Genomic DNA, 19,882 nt, shown 5'->3' with positions numbered 1-19,882 from the left:
TTCATTTTGTTAACTGAATTGTTTTGAAGCGGAATCGGCAGGTAAACGGTTGTCTTTGTTCTCCAGAGTTGTGCGCATGCCCGAAATTAAACAACAACATGCAACGTGTTTATAGTAACGATAGTTAGCATTTAAGCTAGCGGAAAAAAACAGTCACTTCTAACACACAAACATATCTTAAAATAGAATCTTTGTCAATAAAACACTGTCCTGAACTTACAAACACTTTTAAACATGAGACATATCTGTTACTTGTGCTCTTAACCCACCTGTGAAAACAGATATCAATATTTAGTAATGGCGTCGCTTCTTCTTCTTCTTCTTCTTCTTCTTCTTCTTCTTCTTCTTCTTCTTCTTCTTCTCTTTCTTTGATGGTTATTGGCGGTTGGCAAACGAAATTGGTGCATTACCGCCACCGACTGGTATTAAATGTGTAACAGAATGACACTAAACGATTATATTTCTGTTGATTTCATTTAACGAAATATTACCTGACTAATTTTACTTTTCAAGTTATTAATGAACAAATAAATAAATAAACTATAGATTTACTTTAATTCTACTTAAATCTTAAATCAACTTATCTTTTTTCATCATAATTATGACAGTGTAATATGTTCCATTGTCTCAACATCCCCAGTGTTTCTCTGAAACAAAGGGTGCAGTGTAGCCCAGTATATGGAGTTAGATTTGTTTCACAATTATTCAAAAAAAAAAAAATAAATCTTCTGAGACGGACTGGCGACCTGTCCAGGGTGACCCCGCCTGTCACCCGGAACGTTAGCTGGAGAGGCACCAGCACCCCTGCCGACCCCACTAAGGGACAAGGGTGTAAAGAAAATGGATGGATGGAAGATTAAAAAAAAAAAGTCAAACAAAAAAATTCTTAAAAACTTTTTAACCATAAAAATAATTTTCACGAAACAAAAATTTTAATTGACAAACATTTCTGATTTAAAAAATGTGGCTGATCTTCTTACAGAGTTGAAGTGCATTAACAATCTGTTGTTTTTAATTTCTCAATATGTTTAATTATGATTTATCTGATGTCCAAGTTATACTGAGAAAAAATAAAGCCATATTCCTTGTAATCTGACTGGTTCTAGTTTTACTCAAACCTTCCATGTTTTCACATTTTGGTCACTAAGAATTGTTCGGGGGCTTAATAAGTTTAAATTCAACCTTGTTTATCACTAATTAAGGTTACAAGTTTTGGACACATTTTCTCACTTTCTTACATTGAAGATTCTCCTGGAAGACAGATAAACAGTGAATGGACAGAATGATGTACAAAGTAGAAATGAACAAACATGACTTCTATTTTGGGTTCTTGGTAATAGCAACCCCGATAATAATGTCAAAATGTTTGGTTTGCTGAATAATGTATGTTCACTTTTGGATACCTTCACTGGTAATCTACAAGAAAATAAGTACACTGCTCCAAAAAATAAAGGGAACACTCAAATAACACATCCTAGATCTGAATGAATGAAATATTCTCATTGAATACTTTGTTCTGTACAAAGTTGAATGTGCTGACAACAAAATCACACAAAAATCATCAATGGAAATCAAATTTATTAACCAATGGAGGCCTGGATTTGGAGCCACACACAAAATTAAAGTGAAATGTTCCCTTTATTTTTTTGAGCAGTATATATAAGATAATATTTTCATTCTGTCTAAAGTTTCTCACATTTTGGGAGGATTGTATTAGGACCTTGATGTCATATAAACTACAGTATGTACAATAATATGAGGAGTGGCCTCTTGCCCAAAATGTCTCGCTGGACTTGGGCACCAGCACCAATCACAATCAAGGAGCGTGAAGCTTCGTACGCAGGCAAAAGAAGTCCAGTGTTCAAACTTGAATATTGCTCCGTGTGATTTATTTTCACCAGTTTGGCAAGCAAATTACAAAGTTCAAACTTTTCATTGTTTTCCTGCTGCCTCTCCTGCTCTGGTAAAAACCCATAGGCGACAAACCCAATGCATGCTGGTCCTATACCAGTCCATATAGAAAAAATGGACCAGTTCTTCCCATCTTAGAAAATAAATTACAAAGCTAATGAAACAATAAATAAATAAAAATAACAATTAATAACCTACAAATAAACTCTGTAAATAATGCAAACAATATAAAGTAAACTAAGAATAAACTAAATCATAGTTAATAAAGAAATGAAGCATAAATAACTCCAACATTAACAAAATATGTATTTTCTCTAGAGTACCAATGAAACAATATGCTTTTAAATATACTTTGTGTATAATTTGAAATACATGCTCAAAATAGATGTTTTTAATTCACTTAAAGCTTACTTTATTAAATATACAGAAATTTCAGTACGTTTTAAATTACATCTCAGTGCATACTTTAGTCTAATAAAGTATGCTTTTTTAGGTGCCTTAAGAAACTGTTACTATTTTGTTAAAAATGGCAAAGAATAAAAAATATTAACAATCCTTGTAGATGAACTTAATGTACTGTTGTTTAACAAAGTAAGTTATGTATTCATGCCTCAAAGCATCACTTTTAGTTTTTTTGAAAAGTGCCATAAAAAGAAGAACGGCCATGAATCCGGTGAAGGTAACGGATGCTGCTCAAATTCGCCATTTTTACTCGCATAATATTGCATTAAAAGTAGAGAGGGCCTTGATAAGTTAGTAGTTTTGGTAAATTCAATGAAACTTAGTCAATATAATGAACCTTGAATCAATATGTTACTATTTCACAATTTCCAATGTAAATCATATACCCAATCCTATTTATTATACCTATTCTGTCACCTTCTTTTGGACAACTTAAAGTGACCAATTTCAATGGAAAAGCAATCCTGTTTATATCTGAGGATAAAATTTGAAATTTTTTTTTACAATAGGCCATGATGAAAGATCAAGTCTGCTAAAGACCACAATTGCTCAATTTTAATTAATGTTCATCCCCACCCCCCTTTTTTTAATTCCAAAGTATTTGTAACCAGTTAAGACTAAATTTGTCTTGTAATTTATAAAACTTGTATTGTGCTCCAAGTAAATATGTCATTTTTGTCATCCTCATTCTAACAAATAACCTCAAGAATAAGAAAAAGTAGACACAAATATAGTTTCCAATTTTCATTGGAAGCTGTGATCAATAAAGCAAAAATTTCTAGAGTTTCAAAACCACAAATGTCACTCTGGGTTTTTAACATTACCTTCAAAATCTTAAGTAAAAAATCTTCTAACTGTACAAGCAGACGATTCTGCTAAAATACAATTTGATATCAAATTATCATTTTTGTAATCATTATTATTTTATAATTTTTTTTTGCAGTATTTGTCAAAATAAAGTTATCCAATGCTGGTCACAGTCTTACATGTGTAACAGTTGAAATCTTCCTAAAATCAAACCACTCACCAGTCGTTTTGGTACTGTTTTCTTTTCTTTTTTTTCAGATTTTCTGCTTACTCAAGTATCTATGCAAGTATAAGACAATGCTGTAAGTTTCCTTAGATTGATCTCTGTTTTAGTTATAAACAAAACATTTACTGTTTATACAAAGTCTGAAAATAAGAAAAAAAATCACTAAATCTATTCACTATAGGTTGGACAATAAAATTATGTCAAATTTACATAGCGTTCATCAAACCCATCAAAGACTCCGCATTAAGACCTGTCATTCCCACTGTGTCCCATTAACAAGCTCCAGGATGCAACAACAGCTTCAGGCTGAACACAACTGGGTGGGCGGCTTACTGACCACTCAACCAAGAAATAAAGCAACATTATTCTCAGTAATTTAAGGCATATTTTCACATCAGCTGATCTTTTCTTTTCAAATAGTCTATCTGAATTACATCTTCTCAAGAACGTCACCCAGAAGTGTTAGTTCATTTACTTATTTTACAACATTTCAAAAGATTCTCATTTTACCTGTTTAAGTATTTTTTTGTTTCTTACACTAACGTTTGGGATAAAGATTTCGGTTAACTATGATTTTGGAGTTTCCCAATTTTGTAATAATTTTGTTTACCAAATAACCAAAAAGTCATTCTTCGAATCACATATTCCTACTTACCTTCAAGCTAAAAGCTTTTTTGTTTGAAGTTTTGCATATAATTTCCGTTAATATTCTTCTGATAAGTAAACTTTATTGTAGATTAGTTCTAAGATTGCTTTGTTTTGACCAATTCTATTTTAAATATTTCAATTTATTCATTCAATCTTATTTTTATGTAAACCATGAGTTATAAAATGGCCTATTTTTAACCTAGACTCCTTAATGGAGTCCCTTATAAAGTGCTCTAGGTTCCTACAATCACCTCACAGGCACACCCACTAGAAGGAAGCAAACGCACTCAGTACAACACTTTCATTCTATTGGCTGAGAGGTTGCCAGGCAACTGTGCCAAAAGGTGTTTCCAAAAGCCAGCAGAGACTGTGAGAGAGGAGAAATTTTGAGAACAATCATTACAAGTTTTGAGAAGAAAGACATGAAGTCCTGCTTTCAGACTGAAAGTGTGTGCTCTTGAACTATGGCAGAAAAATTTCCCCGTAATTGTTCTGCTGTCTGATTATACTGTTTTTTTTATTTTTTTATTTTGGCTAAGTAGGCAACTATCTCGCCTCTGATGTAGGCCTTAAGCCCAGCTCACACTGCACAATTTTATGCCCCAATTTTGCCCTTACGACAATCTTCTAAGATTGTCGCTTGCGATAATTGTAACCGATCATCCTGCACTGTGTGGTGTGCTACAACTGATCAGGTCCAGTCGGTAGAACGTTGGGACCGCTGCAATCAAAAATCAGGAATATTTAACATGTTTGCCCTGGCCCGATGATCTCAAATTTTTTGTCAGGGGGCCCACGATTTCTGGCAGTGCCCCTGGTTAATCTATTTGTAGTCTAAACAGAAGGGCAAATAAAGAAAAACATAGGTGCAGAAGTTCATTAAACTATGACAAGCGAAGTGCACAAATATTGTGCACGCGGCCCCAGGAGCAGCGGAGGTGAGGCCAGAAAATTTGCAATTAACTCACCATACGGTTTCAATAAATGGAGCTGGAAGACGTTACCCTTCCACGATCAGTTGGGAAAAAAATAAGTATAACTGGCATCTGGTTTTCTAAAAGCGAATACCCAGGACATGCACTCTTCTAGCTCAATCTGGTCAGATCTCTCAATTATTCAGCTTTCTGAAACTAGGTCCAGTACATGCACATATTCTACAACATCAACAGAGCCAAAAACTTAAAAATGTATAATTAAATGGTTACAGTTATTGAAACAACAGAACAGAAAATAAATTAAACCCAGTGTAATGTTTGTTAAACGGGGGCAAAAATAAAACTCACCTCCATATTGTAGTGCAGCAAATATAAGCCTTGATCGTGCTCTGATCTCCGGTTCCTAATCCAAAGCTTTAACTTTTTATTGTGTTTTTTTTCCATTAAAATAAACTACAGTTACTGCTTCAACGTCGTTGTCCATGTTTGCTTACTCTAAATCCAGGTGTGGTATCGTGGAATTTTACGGGATTTCATATCTGCAGTTGGAATGTTCATGAGTGAAACCTCACACTCTACTATCGAACACGTTATACCTGAGATTTTTAAAGGGCTGGTGTGTCGTCTCTCACGTTTTGAAAATCAGCCGACCATCGGCCGACAATTCTAAAATCGTGTAGTTTAACGGCATCCTATACTACAATGCTGGAGGTCTCTTGGGAGGAGTTAGTAGCAAAAAAGACATGAATAAACTTTAGGAAAGTGAGGAAGGGACAGGGACCGGGTGAGTGGGCACACAGTCCGTATTCAGATAAAACGGTTTGGATGACTGATGCAGACTTGTTGTGACATTACTTTTAAGGATGAGCGGTCCAAACCTGGGTCAAGCAAACAGTTGAAATCACCCACTAAACCAGCGAGTATTTATCAAGATCAGGTAAAGAAAATAATTGTTAAAAAAAATTCTCATCACTTGTATAAGGAGCATAAACATTCACCAGGGTGTCCAGAATGTTGTACAGCCGATAAACCTGCCATGTTTATCAGCTGCGACATTACCGGCCTGAGATGTAACATTCTGGCTGATCAGTATGGAGACCCTCATGCTTTAACCTGAAAAAGAGAATGAAAACATTGTCCCTCCAGCATGCCAGGAGACGCCCACCGTCACAACTTCTGATGTGAGTCTCCTGTAGAAACGCCACATCTGTATTAAATCATTTAATGTGGGAGAAAACCTTCAGAGATTGAGCTTCCATTCATGACATTTGTCAAAAAATGACGACACAGTTCAGTATTCCTCATTGAAGCTTTAAGAGAACAGTGTTAGTTATAGGGCCAAACAGTCATCGGATGCTCACAGATGTATCGGTTCTTCACAGCATTGTCTTCTGCCCTCCAGCTCTCTGTGGCTTTTTTTCGTGGTATATGCAGCGCTGCTCCGGAAGTATGGGGAATCCCTTTTATCCAGAAACTTTAAGAAAGAAACAAGGACCTCAGAACATTTATAAAATAAAAATTGTACAGTAGCTTATTGACATCAAACTGAAAACTGTCAGCATGTGTTGTTGTCTCTATATGAATAAAAACACTCGAAAAGAAACTAGACTTGTAGAAAATAAAAGTGTTTTACAAACTTGGAAGATTGGATTTTAAAGATCTAAATGCTTTACCAAAGATCTATTTTTTAAAGGATTATCTTGGATCTATTCTTAATTTTACAAGAAACTGGGTTTGAGAAAGAGGGAAGACATGCGGCAAAGGTCAACAGGTCGGGACTCAAACCTGTGGTAGCTGATAGCTGAGGCATCGGTACACGGGTCGAGCGCTTTACTCCAGCGCCACCGCCGCACCCTAAATGTCCTTGTTTTTACAGTTGAATCTAAAATTATTCAACCCCATCAGCAATTCAGGATTTTGGTACATCTGACATTTTCTTAGATGTTTAAGAAATAAGTGACACTATACGAAGCTAAAAATTCAAATAAACCTAAATATTTTATCCAAATTCAACAGAAAGAACTACTTCCAATGATGAAGTCTAAAAATTACTCCTCCCTCTGAACAGATTTCTTCATGTGTTTGCAAATCAGGGGTTTTGTCTTGATCACCCCTGATTTAACCAATGAAGGCCTTCACCAATCCTGTTTGAGGAAGAACTTAATGCTTCATTGCATGTTACAATAATGGCCTAGTCAAAGGCTTTGTTAGAAGGTTCAGAAAAGCCCATTAATTTACTCAAACCAGGAAAGAGATAGAAAAAGATAGCAAATGTTCATAGAGTTAAGCTGGAAGAATAAAACCCAACTTTACAGTTAAAGGAACATTGGCTACACCAGGAGGACGGTCTTAACGCTGTCATTCAACCTCATTTAATTTCTGATAAAATGTGCTAATGGCAGAGAAACAACTTACTGTTATACAGGAAAACCGTATCGGCTGCCATCAGTGGCTATGCTAACTAGCCTGAGCATTCACAGCAGGATCTGCTGAAGGCAGAAAAGCAGTCGCAGAGAGCAAGGGGTGAAGAAGAGGCTGACCAGCATCACCACACTAGATTGTGACTGACAGCGCTAAGACCCGCCCCTGGGCTCTGATTGGTTGTTTCTAGTTAGCACTCAGAGCATTGGGAGAAGGCAGAGGAGCCCAATTTTTCACATCTTATCTGTCTGATACCATGTTAGGACATGACAACAGTTTCAACAAATATGAAAAAATATTTTCTATAAAAGTTACATACTGCAGCTTTAAATATGCATATTTTTAGATAACAGTTCTTACTCAAAAGTGTTCCTACGTCCATCAACCCAGAACCATCCTTTTGGCGTATGATGTAACCCTATCCAGTATCCTTGGTTTTTAGAACTGTAGGGTTTGGCTCGCCTGGTGATAAATTCCTGTGAACAGATTTTATTTTAGACTCATAAATCTTCTTACTTCAACCAATCAATCAGTCAAGTTTATTTGTAACACATTTCAGCAACAAGGCAATTCAAAGTGTTTTATATCATAAAAACACAAATCTATAAAGTCATTGAACACAGTTAACAACTGAAGCGTCACATTTTGTCAAATACCATTATTACACATCAAAATGTTTGTTTCACTTATAATGTTTCAAAAGCAACTCTAAATAGGTGGGTCTGTAGTGAAGATTTAAAGGAACTCAGTGTTTCGGCTGTTTTACAATTTTCCAGAAGTTTGGTCCAGATTTGTGTTGCATAGAAGCTGAATGCTGCTTCTCCTCGTTTGGTTCTGGATGCAGAGCAGAACCAGAACCAGACGACCTGAGAGGTCTGGAAGGTTGATACAACATCAGGTCTTTAATGTATTGTGGTGGTAAGCAGTTCAGTGATTTATAAACTATCAGTATTTTAAAGTTTATTCTCCGAGCTACAGGGAGCCAGTGGAAGAACTGTAGAACTAGTGTGATGAGCTCCATCTTCCTGGTTTTAGTCAGAACCCAAGCAGCAGCATCTGGATCAGCTGCTGCTGGAGGATTGATTTTTTTAGTCAGACTTGCAAAGACTGTTGCAGTAATCAGTGCGACTAAAGATAAACGCATGGATGAGTTTCTCTAGATCCTGTTGGGACTTTAGCCCTTTAATCCTGAAAATGTTCTTCGGGTGATAGAAGGCCGACTTTGTGACTGTCTTTATGTGGTTCTGAAGGTTCAGGTCAGAGTCCATCACTACTCCCAGGTTTCAGTCTGATCGCTGGTTTTCAGTTGTAATAACTGAAGCTGTGCATTGACTCTAGATCTATAAATCTAGATCTATAAATCTAGATTGCTCCTCTTTAGGTCCAAAGATAATAACTTCAGTTTCGTTTCTATTCAGCTGGAGAAAGTTTTGGCACATCCACACATTTATCTGTTCTAAGCATCTGTGATTGGATGGGTTCAGAGTCACCTGGTGACATCGTGATGTAGAGCTGTTTATCATCTGCATAGTTATGGTAGATAATCTTATTTCCTGTTATAACCTGAGCCAGTGGGAGCATGTAGATATTGAATAAGAGGGGTCCTAGGATTGAACCTTAATTAATTCCTAGGAATACTAGGAATACTAGTATTCAAGTAGGCTGCACGGTGGCGCAGTTCCTTGCAGCAAGAAGGTTCTGGGTGGAGTTTTGCATGGAGTTTGCATGTTCTCCCTGTGCATGGTGGGTTCTCTCCAGGTACTCCGGTTTCCTCCCACAGTCCAAAAACATGACTGTGTTAATTGGCCTCTCCAAATTGCCCCTAGGTGTGAGTGTGTGTGTGCGTGGTTGTTTGTCCTGTGTGTTTCTGTGTTGCCCTGTGACAGACTGGCGACCGGTCCAGGGTGACCCCGCCTCTCACCCGGAACGTTAGCTGGAGAGGCACCAGCACCCCTCCCGACCCCACTACAGAAAATGTGTACAGAAAATGGATGGATAGTATTCAAGTATTCTCAGGAATACTTGTATTCCTAATATACAAGTATAGGACACTTAACTTTTTTTTTAATTCCTAGGAATACTATGAATGAATCACGTGTCTGCTTCAACGAAGCAAAAATGCAGACATTATTAAACATAAAAGCTCATTAAAGCCAATAAAGATGTTGTCCACGTATGCTGGGGTTTGCATAGAGTTAGTATCAGGCCTTGTTTGTTTGTTTTTTTAACCTAAATTCCCAGATATTCAAAAGAGTTAAAATGACCTCAATATATATTAAAAAAAAAAAAAAAAATTTCCCCTCTCACCCTCCGTGGGTGGTCTCTTTCATCCTCTGAGCTCGGGTCCTCTACCAGAGGCCTGGGAGCTTCAGGTTCTCCTCCAGTATCTTGGCTGTGCCTAGAACTGCACATTTCTGGACTGAGATGTCTGATGTTGTTCCTGGGATTTGTTTGAGCCACTGCTCCAGTTTGGGGGTGACTGCCCCGAGGGCCCCGATGACCACAGGCACCACTGTGGTCTTCACCTTCCAGGCCTTCTCCAGTTCCTCTCTGAGGCCCTGGTATTTCTCCAGTTTCTCCTTTTTCCTGATGTTGTGGTCACTTGGTATTGCTACATCCACCACAACAGCTTTCCTCTGTTCTTTATCCACCACCACAATGTCCGGTTGGTTCGCCATTACCATCTTGTCTGTCTGGATCTGGAAGTCCCACAGGATCTTAGCTCGGTCATTCTCCACCACCTTTGGGGGTGTTCCCCACTTTGACCTCGGGGCTTCCAGTCCATATTCGGCACAGATGTTCCTGTACACTATGCCCGCCACTTGGTTATGTCGTTCCATGTACGCTTTCCCTGCCAGCATCTTGCACCCTGCTGTTATGTGCTGGACTGTCTCAGAGGCCTCCTTGCACAACCTACACCTTGGGTCTTGTCTGGTGTGGTAGATCTGAGCCTCTATTGCTCTGGTGTTTAGGGCCTGTTCCTGGGCGGCCAGGATGAGGGCCTCTGTGCTGTCCTTGAGTCCAGCTTTCTCCAGCCATTGGTAGGATTTCCTGATATCAGCCACTTCAGTTATTTGTCGGTGGTACATCCCATGTAGGGGCTTGTCCTCCCATGATGGTTCCTCCAGCACCTTGTCCTCTGTTCCCCATTGCCTGAGACATTCGCTGAGCACATCGTCCATTGAGGCTTTGTCCTTGATGTATTTATGGATCTTGGATGTTTCATCCTGGACAGTGGCTCACACTCACTAGTCCTCTGCCTCCTTCCTTATGGCTCGTGTACAGTCTCAGGGTGCTGGATTTGGGGTGGAACCCTCCATGCATGGTTAGCAGCTTCCGAGTCTTAACGTCCGTGGCCTTCATCTCTTCCATTGGCCAGCTAATTATTCCGGCAGGGTATCTGATTACTGGCAAGGCATATAAAAAAAAAAAAAAATTCCCTTCTCACCCTCCACGGGTGGTCTCTCTCTTTCATCCTCTGAGCTCGGGTCCTCTACCAGAGGCCTGGGAGCTTCAGGTTCTCCTCCAGTATCTTGGCTGTGCCTAGAACTGCACATTTCTGCACTGAGATGTCTGATGTTGTTCCTGGGATTTGTTTGAGCCACTGCTCCAGTTTGGGGGTGACTGCCCCGAGGGCCCCGATGACCACAGGCACCACTGTGGTCTTCACCTTCCAGGCCTTCTCCAGTTCCTCTCTGAGGCCCTGGTATTTCTCCAGTTTCTCCTTTTTCCTGATGTTGTGGTCACTTGGTATTGCTACATCCACCACAACAGCTTTCCTCTGTTCTTTATCCACCACCACAATGTCCGGTTGGTTCGCCATTACCATCTTATAAAAATAAATTATATTATATATATATATATATATATATATATATATATATATATATATATATATATATATATATATATATATATATAATTTATTTATTTATTTTTTTTGGCAATTAAAGAAATCCTTATGTATTACGGCAAAAGTTCCTCCTCTTTGGTTTTCTATTCTCAATTAAAAAAAATGTATTAGGCTGTGTTGATTCAATTTATATGGACAATTCAGTATTGTCAAGCTATCAGTCTTCCAGAAACATTTCAAGAGTAGAGGTGGCATTATGTTTTACCTGCTCCTCCAGATCATCAATTACAACCAAGTCTCCACTATCAAACTGACACATCTGTCGAGACATGTTCCAGAAATTCGAATGATATTCTGTATCAGCAAACCAGTAGCAGTGTCCCCTGAAGGAAATCCAGCCTTTCCTGCAATCCAGACACTTTGGTCTCACTAGACAAGGGGGAAGAGCAGAATAAAGTGAAACTTTGGTAAAATAATCTCAAAACGAAAATATATATATCTAGAAGAAATCCATGTGGACTTATTTAACATTTCAATCATCAAAATTACTCAAGCAAAGCTTTTAAAGGTAGAGTGCAGATCAATACTGGAAGGTGATTAAATTACGATATCATTCAGTCAGAAGTGGCATACCACAGGGTTCACTAAAAAACAAAAACAATATTCTCTGAAATTAAAACTTGGCTGTAAACCTGTTGCTAATGACTTCATTTTACTGGCTCAGTTTGTGGTCAGAAAGTGACCTTCAGCACTCTACCTGTGATAATAATGGTCAGCTATGTCTTGAAAAACTGTTTATAACAGAATATTTCAAAAATAAAATGAGTAATCAAGAGTTTCAAAGGTAATCTAGAAATATAATTACTATCTGGAGGACAGAAATGTTCAACTTTAAAGGATGAAAATGTCATGACAAAATTGTAGAAGATTTTCAGGGCATCTTTGTCTTTGCATTGATTTTCCTTCTCCTTTTTCTGTACTCTCAGTTTCTCTTTCTCTTTCTTCAGCTCCTCTTTCTCTGTCTTCAGCTCCTCTTTCTCTTTGCTCAGCTTATCTTTCATTTTGTTCAGATCCTCTTTCTCCTTGTTCAGGTCCTTTGTCGTTTTGCTCAGCTCCTCTGTCTTTTTGCTCAGCTCTGCTTTCTGTTTGCTCAGCTCTGTTTTCAGTCTGTTCAGCTCCTCTGTCTCTTTGCTCAAGTCCGCTTTCTTTTTGTCCAGCTCTGTTTTCTCCTTGTCCAGCTGTCTTTTATTTTTGTTCAGCTCATCTCTCTCTTTGTTCAGATTCTCTTTCAATTTGTCCAGCTCTGTTTTCTCCTTGTCCAGCTGTCTTTTATTTTTGTTCAGCTCATCTCTCTCTTTGATCAGATTCTCTTTCAATTTTTCCAGCTCCTCGGTTTTTTTGGTCAGCTCTGCTTGCTCTTTGCTCAGGACTTCTTTCTCTTTGTTCAGTTCCTTTGCCTTTTTGTTCAGCTCCTCTTTCTCTTTGCTCAGCTCCCCATTTTTTTTGCTCTGCTCCACTTTCATTTTGTTTAGGTCGCCTTCCTCTTTGTTCAGTTCATCTTTCTCTTTGCTCAGCTTCTTTTTGTCTTTGCTCAGCCCGTCTTTCTCTTTGTCCAGTTTGTCTTTCTCTTTGCTCAGCTCCTTTATCTCTTTGCTCAGCCCGTCCTTCTCTTTGTCCAGTTTGTCTTTCTCTTTCCTCAGCCTTGCTTTCTCTTTCCTCAGCTCTGCTTTCTCTTGGTTCAGCTCTATTATTTTTTTGCTGAGCTCATTTATCTTTTTGATCAACTCTCCTTTCTCTTTGATGAGCTTATCTTCCTCTTTTTTCAGCTCATCTTCCTCTTTGTTCAGCTGCTCTTTCTTTTTGATTAGCTCCTCTGTCTTTTTGCTCAGCTCATCTTTCTCTTTGTCCAGCTTATTTGTTTCTTTTTTCAGCTCATTTGTTTTCTTGCTGAGCTCATCTTGCTTTTTGATCAGCTTCGCTTTCATTCTGTCCAGGTCTCCTTTCTGTTTGTTCAGTTTGTCTTTCTCGTTGCTCAGCTCTTGTTTGTCTTTGCTCAGCTTGTTTTTTTCTTTGTTCAGTTTGTCTTTCTCTTTTCTTATCTCCTCTTTCTCTTTTATCAGCTCATCATTCTTTTTGTTCAGTTTGTCTTTCTCGGTGTTCAGCTCCTTCTTCTCTTTGCTCAGCTTGTCTTTCTCTTTAATAAGTTCTGCTCTCTCGTCATTTTTTTTCAGCAGCTCCTCTTTCTTTTTGCTCAGCTCGTCTTTCTCATTGCTCAGCCCTGTCTTCTCTTTGCTTAGCTCCTCTTCCTCGTTTTTTAGCTCCTCTTTCTCTTTGCTCTGTTTGGCTTGCTCTTTCCTCAGCTCGTCTCCCTCTTTCTTCAGCTCCCGTCTGTTACTAATCAGCTCCTCTCTGTCTTGGTTCATCTCCTCTTTCTGTTTGTTCATCTCCTCTTTCTCTTTGCTCAGCTCGTCTCTCTCTTTCTTCAGCTCCTCTGTCTCTTGGTTCAGCTCCTCTGTCTTATTGTTCAGCTCCTCTCTGACTTGAGTAAGCCTCTCTCGGGTAGCCCTCTCTCTTAATATGCTCAGGCGTCTGTCTCGGATGACCTGCTCAATTTGGTTTTTCATCATCTTTCTTTGGTCAATCAGTCGCTTTTTGTCTGTTGTAAGAGTTTTGATATTTTCCAGCTGATTGGCCGTCTTCATACCCACTATAAAAACACACAAATTAGTCAGAAAGTCAGTGAGTGTATTAGAGAACATCACAATTTTCAGTTGATCTCTTAAGCCCTTTTAGGATATCAGACCATATTCTTAGGCTAGAACCAAAGGACACTTAACTGATTTTAATATTTCATTAACACATTTATTTTGGGGGTCTGCATGGTGGTAGCACAGTTGCCTTGCAGCAATAAGGTTCATTGATTGAGTCAGTGGGGTCCATATCTGTTGAGTTTGCATGTCCTCCCATGTGAATACTGACAGGAAGCTGGGAGCCGACAGTCATCAGCCTGACAGCCTCATGGCTGTCAGGCTCATTTGTCTCACTAAATTGCCCTTAGGTATCCAGCCTTCATTAAATATGAGTCTGTTCATAAAAATAGCCATTTAAATTTAGGAAATGTAATTAATAGACAATAAATAAATAGGTCTTAAAGGATCCATGATTAGTTGTAACAACAGACTTTATTTAAGAAATATTTATTTTAAAAGTAATACACTAATTATCCTGTAGGCTGTTTAGTTCCAATAAATTTTAGTGACCTCCTTGGGTGAAAAATATAACAACCAGAGAACCAGTGTGTGTTTGTGTGTTCCAGTATTGTCTGGAAAACTACAAATAGGACTTTAGACCTCTCCTCCCGCCCCAGCATCCAGGTGAAACTCAAAATAGTTTCTGTTTTTCTAGCAACAAAATGCGCATCTCTCTCTTCCCTCCATTGTTTCTGTTGCTGCTGAGAAACGGTGGTTCTCCCCAAGACGAGTAGAGGAAATAAAATTAAATTACAAAAGAAAATAGTAACGCAAAGTGATTTCGATAAGTAACTGTAGTCTGACTACTGGATTTGAAATGGCAACGAGTTAGATTTCTTGTTACTGAAAAAAGTGGTCCAACGTCAGTAACGCGTTACTGACATCACTGATAACAAGATATACATTTTTAACAAACATTTAAAACTCTGAGCAGAATACACCACCATTTTTTGGGAGGTGGACCCAATGAGGAGGCTGACCTCATCAGTGGAAAGGAAATGCTGCCATGCCGATCCCGCCAATCTATCTCCTATGTGCGCATAACTTCTTTCAGTGTGTACATTTATTATTTAATTACTAAACATGAGCATGCTGACCTCATGTATGTGAATCTTTTTTAACAGAGGCAGAAGCCATTTCTTCTTTCTGCGTCTCTGCTTGCCTTTGGTGTTGAGGTGACCTCTGTGCTTGCTGTACATTTGCGCTGCTGTAAGTTTTGTATGCTTGTTGTCTGTACATGGAGAGAAGAAATACATTTGTGTGATTTGTTAATAAATTTTGTGATTAGTGTATGCGCTCCTGTTTGTTGCACTCTGTGTTGGTGTGAAAGGACCAAGGCCCGCCTGCATGTGTGTAGCTTCTAGTAAAGAGACCCCTGCTGAGTTGTTTGGGTTGATCCCAGAGGAGATTTGTGTATTGTTATATTTTTGTTTGGCTTGTCTTGTTGTGTTGGTGGGTGGCGAATGAGAATATATTATGAACAATTAAGAAATGATCGTTGTTGGATGGTATACTGCTGGATTTGTTTTGTTAGGCACAGGTAAAACATGAGGTTGTTTGTTGTCATGGAGCACCTGGCTGTGTTCCATGGAAACAAGGGAGCTGTGGGCTCCCCCCCTTGGAAGTAGTTTGATAGCCTTTAAGATGGATTTGCACAGAGATTTGATAACGCCAGGCCACCTAATCAGACTAGAAGACAGAAACTAAAAAGGGGATCAAAGAGGAGATGAAACAAATGGTAGTTAACTTTATAACTTTGTCCCAGGACAGGATCTGTAGTTACAGATCAAGGTGTTTGCTTCAAAGAAGCCATCTTTGCTCTGTAGCCCCAATAAAACTTTTCATAATTACTGGCTTTAGACCCTGTCCTTAGGCCTGACCCTGCTCCCAGCATGGGGGCGGGCGGCAGAGCAGAGAACAAAGTGGGGGAAATCAATGTAGCGTGACCATTTCATTGGTATTTTAAGATTTCTTATGGAGTTCAATGCTTAATGTTGCAAATCAGTTTTTCAAGACATCTTCATTTTTGCATGGTTTAGAAGAATAAATAACTTTGGAATTTGTGTGTTCCTGTTGGAAAAATAAGAATAAATTTACAAATATTTCTTCTCTTTCTCAGGACGACGCAATAGGGAGACACAGCAGAGGGCAACACGCTATCTCACTCATTTCTGACTTCAGTTCTGAAACCGGATCACTAGAAGATGTCATTGCATATTTCAAATAATCATGTGACATTTACAATCAGTTCAATTCATAGGTTTCTTTACAACAAGGATGGGACACCCTCCCAGTCGGCATCTACTGAAAGAAAATTACTGATAAAATGGTGAAAAAGGAAAATAACTCTTATAATAAAGTGGATTGACGTTAGATGTGAAATAACAATTGAATAAAGACGTGCTTCTTTAACAGGTGATCAAGAAAAGTGAACATTAATTAATTTTTTTTTTCTTATAAGAGGATCTCCCTGCACAAAAAATGCATTTTGTTTGGAGAACATAGACCTGTGACAGAAACCCAAGAGTTGAAGACTGACATGAACTTTACAGGTTCGACAATGATGAAGGTGGCATTTTTCAGACTGGACAAACCTGACCAAAAGAGTACTTTATGATAGACTCCACTAGGGAGATTAAAAATAGCTTTGAACGAATAAACTGAAGACTTTAAAAAGAATTGGTGAAAACAAAACAACATTAAAAAAGATTGAAAATAATGTTTAAGCAGAAAAATAAAAAAGGAAAATTATATTTAGAACTTGAAGCAAGACAAATTTTAGCTTGAAAATGAGGAGAAATATGTGATTTGGAAAATAAATCTTTGGTTATTTCCTAAATGAAATCAATAAAAATTGGGAAACTCCAAATTTAGAGTTAACCAGTATCTTTATGCCAAACATTAGTGTGACAAACAAAAAATTACTTAAACAGGTAAAATGTGAATCTTTAAAAATGCTGTAAAATCAGTGAAAGACTTGATGTTTTTGGGTGATGTTTTCTTAAAAAGATGTAATTCAGATGGACTATTTGAAAATTAAAGATCAACTGATCTTTAATGTGAAAAAAATACGTTAAATCATAGAGAATAAAGTTCTTTCTTTTGTGAGATGTTTGATTGTTCAATAAACACCCCCAACCAGTTTTGGTCAGACTGAAGCAGGGGTTACATCATGTAGCTTCTTGGAACAGAAATGTGAGATTACTGTCTGTCCAGCTCCTTCACACTCAGCACCAAACCACTCCAGCACCTAGTGGGAACAACGAGGCGCTGGAGTGCTCATCTATGAGCAAATATAAATAGCTTGTAGATGAGCAATTTAGCTTTGTTTGACTACAAAAAGCAAAGACAAATTCCTGCAGTTCACAAGCCAGACATCCTCCTCTCCTCAACTACGCCTTTAGCTCTTCCATAAAAAGTTTAACACCTTGACAGGTTTCAAGCTGGGCAGCATTAAGTTGAACTGATTCTTGGTAACACTTCAGTGTCCCTGACTTTTTATCAACCCTCACATCTCCTCTTACTGCTGAACGCTTGCATCCCAATGCTTTAAACCTCTAAATACTTGTTATAAAGGAAGCAACTTAAAATATATTCTGTTGAAATGAAACTCACTGTAGACAAATTTTGCAGCCAGTATGACACAAAGCAACCCCAAACACACCAAAAACAGAGAAGAGCACCGGAGTGTTGATGGTTCCACTTCTTCAGCTGAAAAAAAACAAGCAATGGAATCAATAAGTTATTGATCAATCAATCAATAAAGTTTATTTGTACAGCACATTTCAGCATCAAGGATGTTCATCATCATTAAAATCATCAAAACACATCGAACATGTTGGTCAGTGTTCTAGTGATTACTGGTCCAAAGAAATTTTAAACAGCTGGGCGTTTATCCATTTTTTAAAAGTAACTCAGTGTTTCTGCTGTTTTGCAGTTTTCTGGAAGTTTGTTCCAGATTTGTGGTGCACAGAAGCTGAAAGCTGCTTCTTCATGTTTGGTTCTGGTTCTGGGGATGCAGAGCAGACCAGAACCAGTCACTCTCAATATGGCTTTTTTAAATGTTCGCTCTCCCTTAAGCAAATCTTTTATAGTAAATGATTTGATTTTAGATGCTTAACTGGATTGCTTGTTTTTGATAGAAAATTGGTTGGGCACAGATGCACCAGTTGTGCTCACTGAGGACCATTTTTATTTTTGTGCTCGAAGTGGCAGGAAAGGTGCTGGTACTGCTTCAATATTTAATAATTCAGTGGGTGCTAAAAAGATTTCATTTGAGCGTCATGCCTTTGTTTTTAGCAACTTGCAAATACTTTGTGTTACTGTCTACAGGCCACATGGACAAACTGATTTTATGACTGAATTTTTTTAGCTTTTATCTTTTATTATTCAGCGTGACACCATGGTTTGAACTGTTACTAGGCACCATCTTATCCCTGAGTTGATTGATCATTTTATTAAGGGTGTTGCCCCAAATTTCCCCGATATTTTAGCTGCTTCCTGTGACTCTATGGTCAGCCAATATTTAAACAAACTGAAATCTAACCAATCTAATCAGAAGTCTCTGGGGTCAGCCGGTCCATGTCTGAGGAAGACCAGCGCCTGACGGAGGACCAGACTGAGGCGCACACACACCGGTGCAGCCTGGGGTACCGCCTGCTACCCCTACACTTGTTTTATGAATAAATTAATCAAAAAGGCTGACAATGTCTTTTGGTGTTGTATCCATCCCCCCATGATTTTGTTGCGGTCTTCTGAGCCGGGCCGTAACACAAGGTTAAAAACATTTTTGTTTAGAGATGATTATTTAGAATAATAAATTAAACATCACTAATTTTAGGCCACACTAAAAATTGTGTTTATTTTTTCCTTATTGCACCACTGCATTCTATCTATTCTCCATTTTATGTTTTCAGCATGTAAAGGACTTTGAATTGTTGCTGAATTGTGCTATACAACTAAATTTGGCTTGCAGAGAGATTTCTCAGATTATATAAGAAAATTAAAGCTCAATTTTACATGCGACATAAAAACAATTCCTGTTACAGCCTATGTTAAGAAACTATAACTTCCTGTAGAGGGAATAAAAATGTGGGAAATGCTTTTGGGTAGCATTGTTACTTTTTAATCCTCAAAAACTGTAAAATACATATAGAGTCACTTACATTTAAGAGGATTTTTGGCATTGTTGACATTGACTGTAGAAGAGCTGTCTTCATCCATGTTGTTCTCCATCCTTTACGGGAAAAATAAAGATTTAGATATTATAAAATGTCCAACAGCTGCTTGAGCGATCTCAGCTGTAGCTCATGGAAAGCAGGCGGGTTCTTCTTCTTCTTTTTAAAAGTGGTCAGGGTGTGATGCAGCATCTCCATCGCTGCTCTGTGGTTCATTTCCTTACTCCAACAGCTTTGGGAAACAAGTCTGCTTCTGTAACAAACCTTTCATGCCAAGAAGCTAGCTCTCACTCTGTCTCAAACAGTTCTGCAACTCTCCTGTCCTTGGTTATAAAATATATCTATTCACTCCACTGTTTACATCATTATTGTTTAGTTTGTGTCAGTGAAAATGGTTATTTTATTTGAAAGGTTACATAAATGCTTATGTATATTTACTAATTTAAAACCTTGTCAACTCTGCAGCATTCCTCCCACTGGGCATCTCTTCTTGAAATCCCAGAAAAATCCCAATCAGGCTATAAAAATCAGATCAGCTCTCTCTTCTTCTGTTGCCTCAGAAAAATGGCAACGCGTTTCTGTTGTAAAGTTATGAAGCAGCACATGGAGTAGGACGTCTGGAGGTGGGGCTCAATGCCCTCCACCGCCACTAGGTGTCCCCCTGCTACATGCCCAGCAGGGTCTGTGAAAAC

At 38.3% G+C, this 19,882-nt stretch overlaps 1 protein-coding gene across 1 annotated transcript; it reads right to left on the bottom strand.

The window, feature by feature from the left end:
• Nucleotides 1–6,286: 6,286 nt before the first annotated feature.
• Nucleotides 6,287–19,448, bottom strand: LOC106920403 (uncharacterized). The gene is made up of 6 exons (XM_088014032.1): nucleotides 19,179–19,448; nucleotides 17,629–17,724; nucleotides 12,129–13,970; nucleotides 11,529–11,692; nucleotides 7,771–7,886; nucleotides 6,287–6,463 (listed from the first exon to the last, which is right to left on the bottom strand). Exons 1-6 carry the CDS (start codon nucleotides 19,246–19,248, stop codon nucleotides 6,316–6,318), a joined length of 2,436 nt encoding a protein of 811 aa, XP_087870158.1. The 5' UTR covers nucleotides 19,249–19,448; the 3' UTR covers nucleotides 6,287–6,315.
• Nucleotides 19,449–19,882: the final 434 nt, after the last annotated feature.

The sequence above is a fragment of the Poecilia mexicana genome, unplaced genomic scaffold (genome assembly GCF_051168715.1).
Source record: "Poecilia mexicana isolate PSO_F unplaced genomic scaffold, ASM5116871v1 scaffold_16, whole genome shotgun sequence".
In the NCBI taxonomy this organism is placed as follows: Eukaryota; Metazoa; Chordata; class Actinopteri; order Cyprinodontiformes; family Poeciliidae; genus Poecilia; species Poecilia mexicana.
This window is presented reverse-complemented; position numbering and strand designations above follow the sequence as displayed.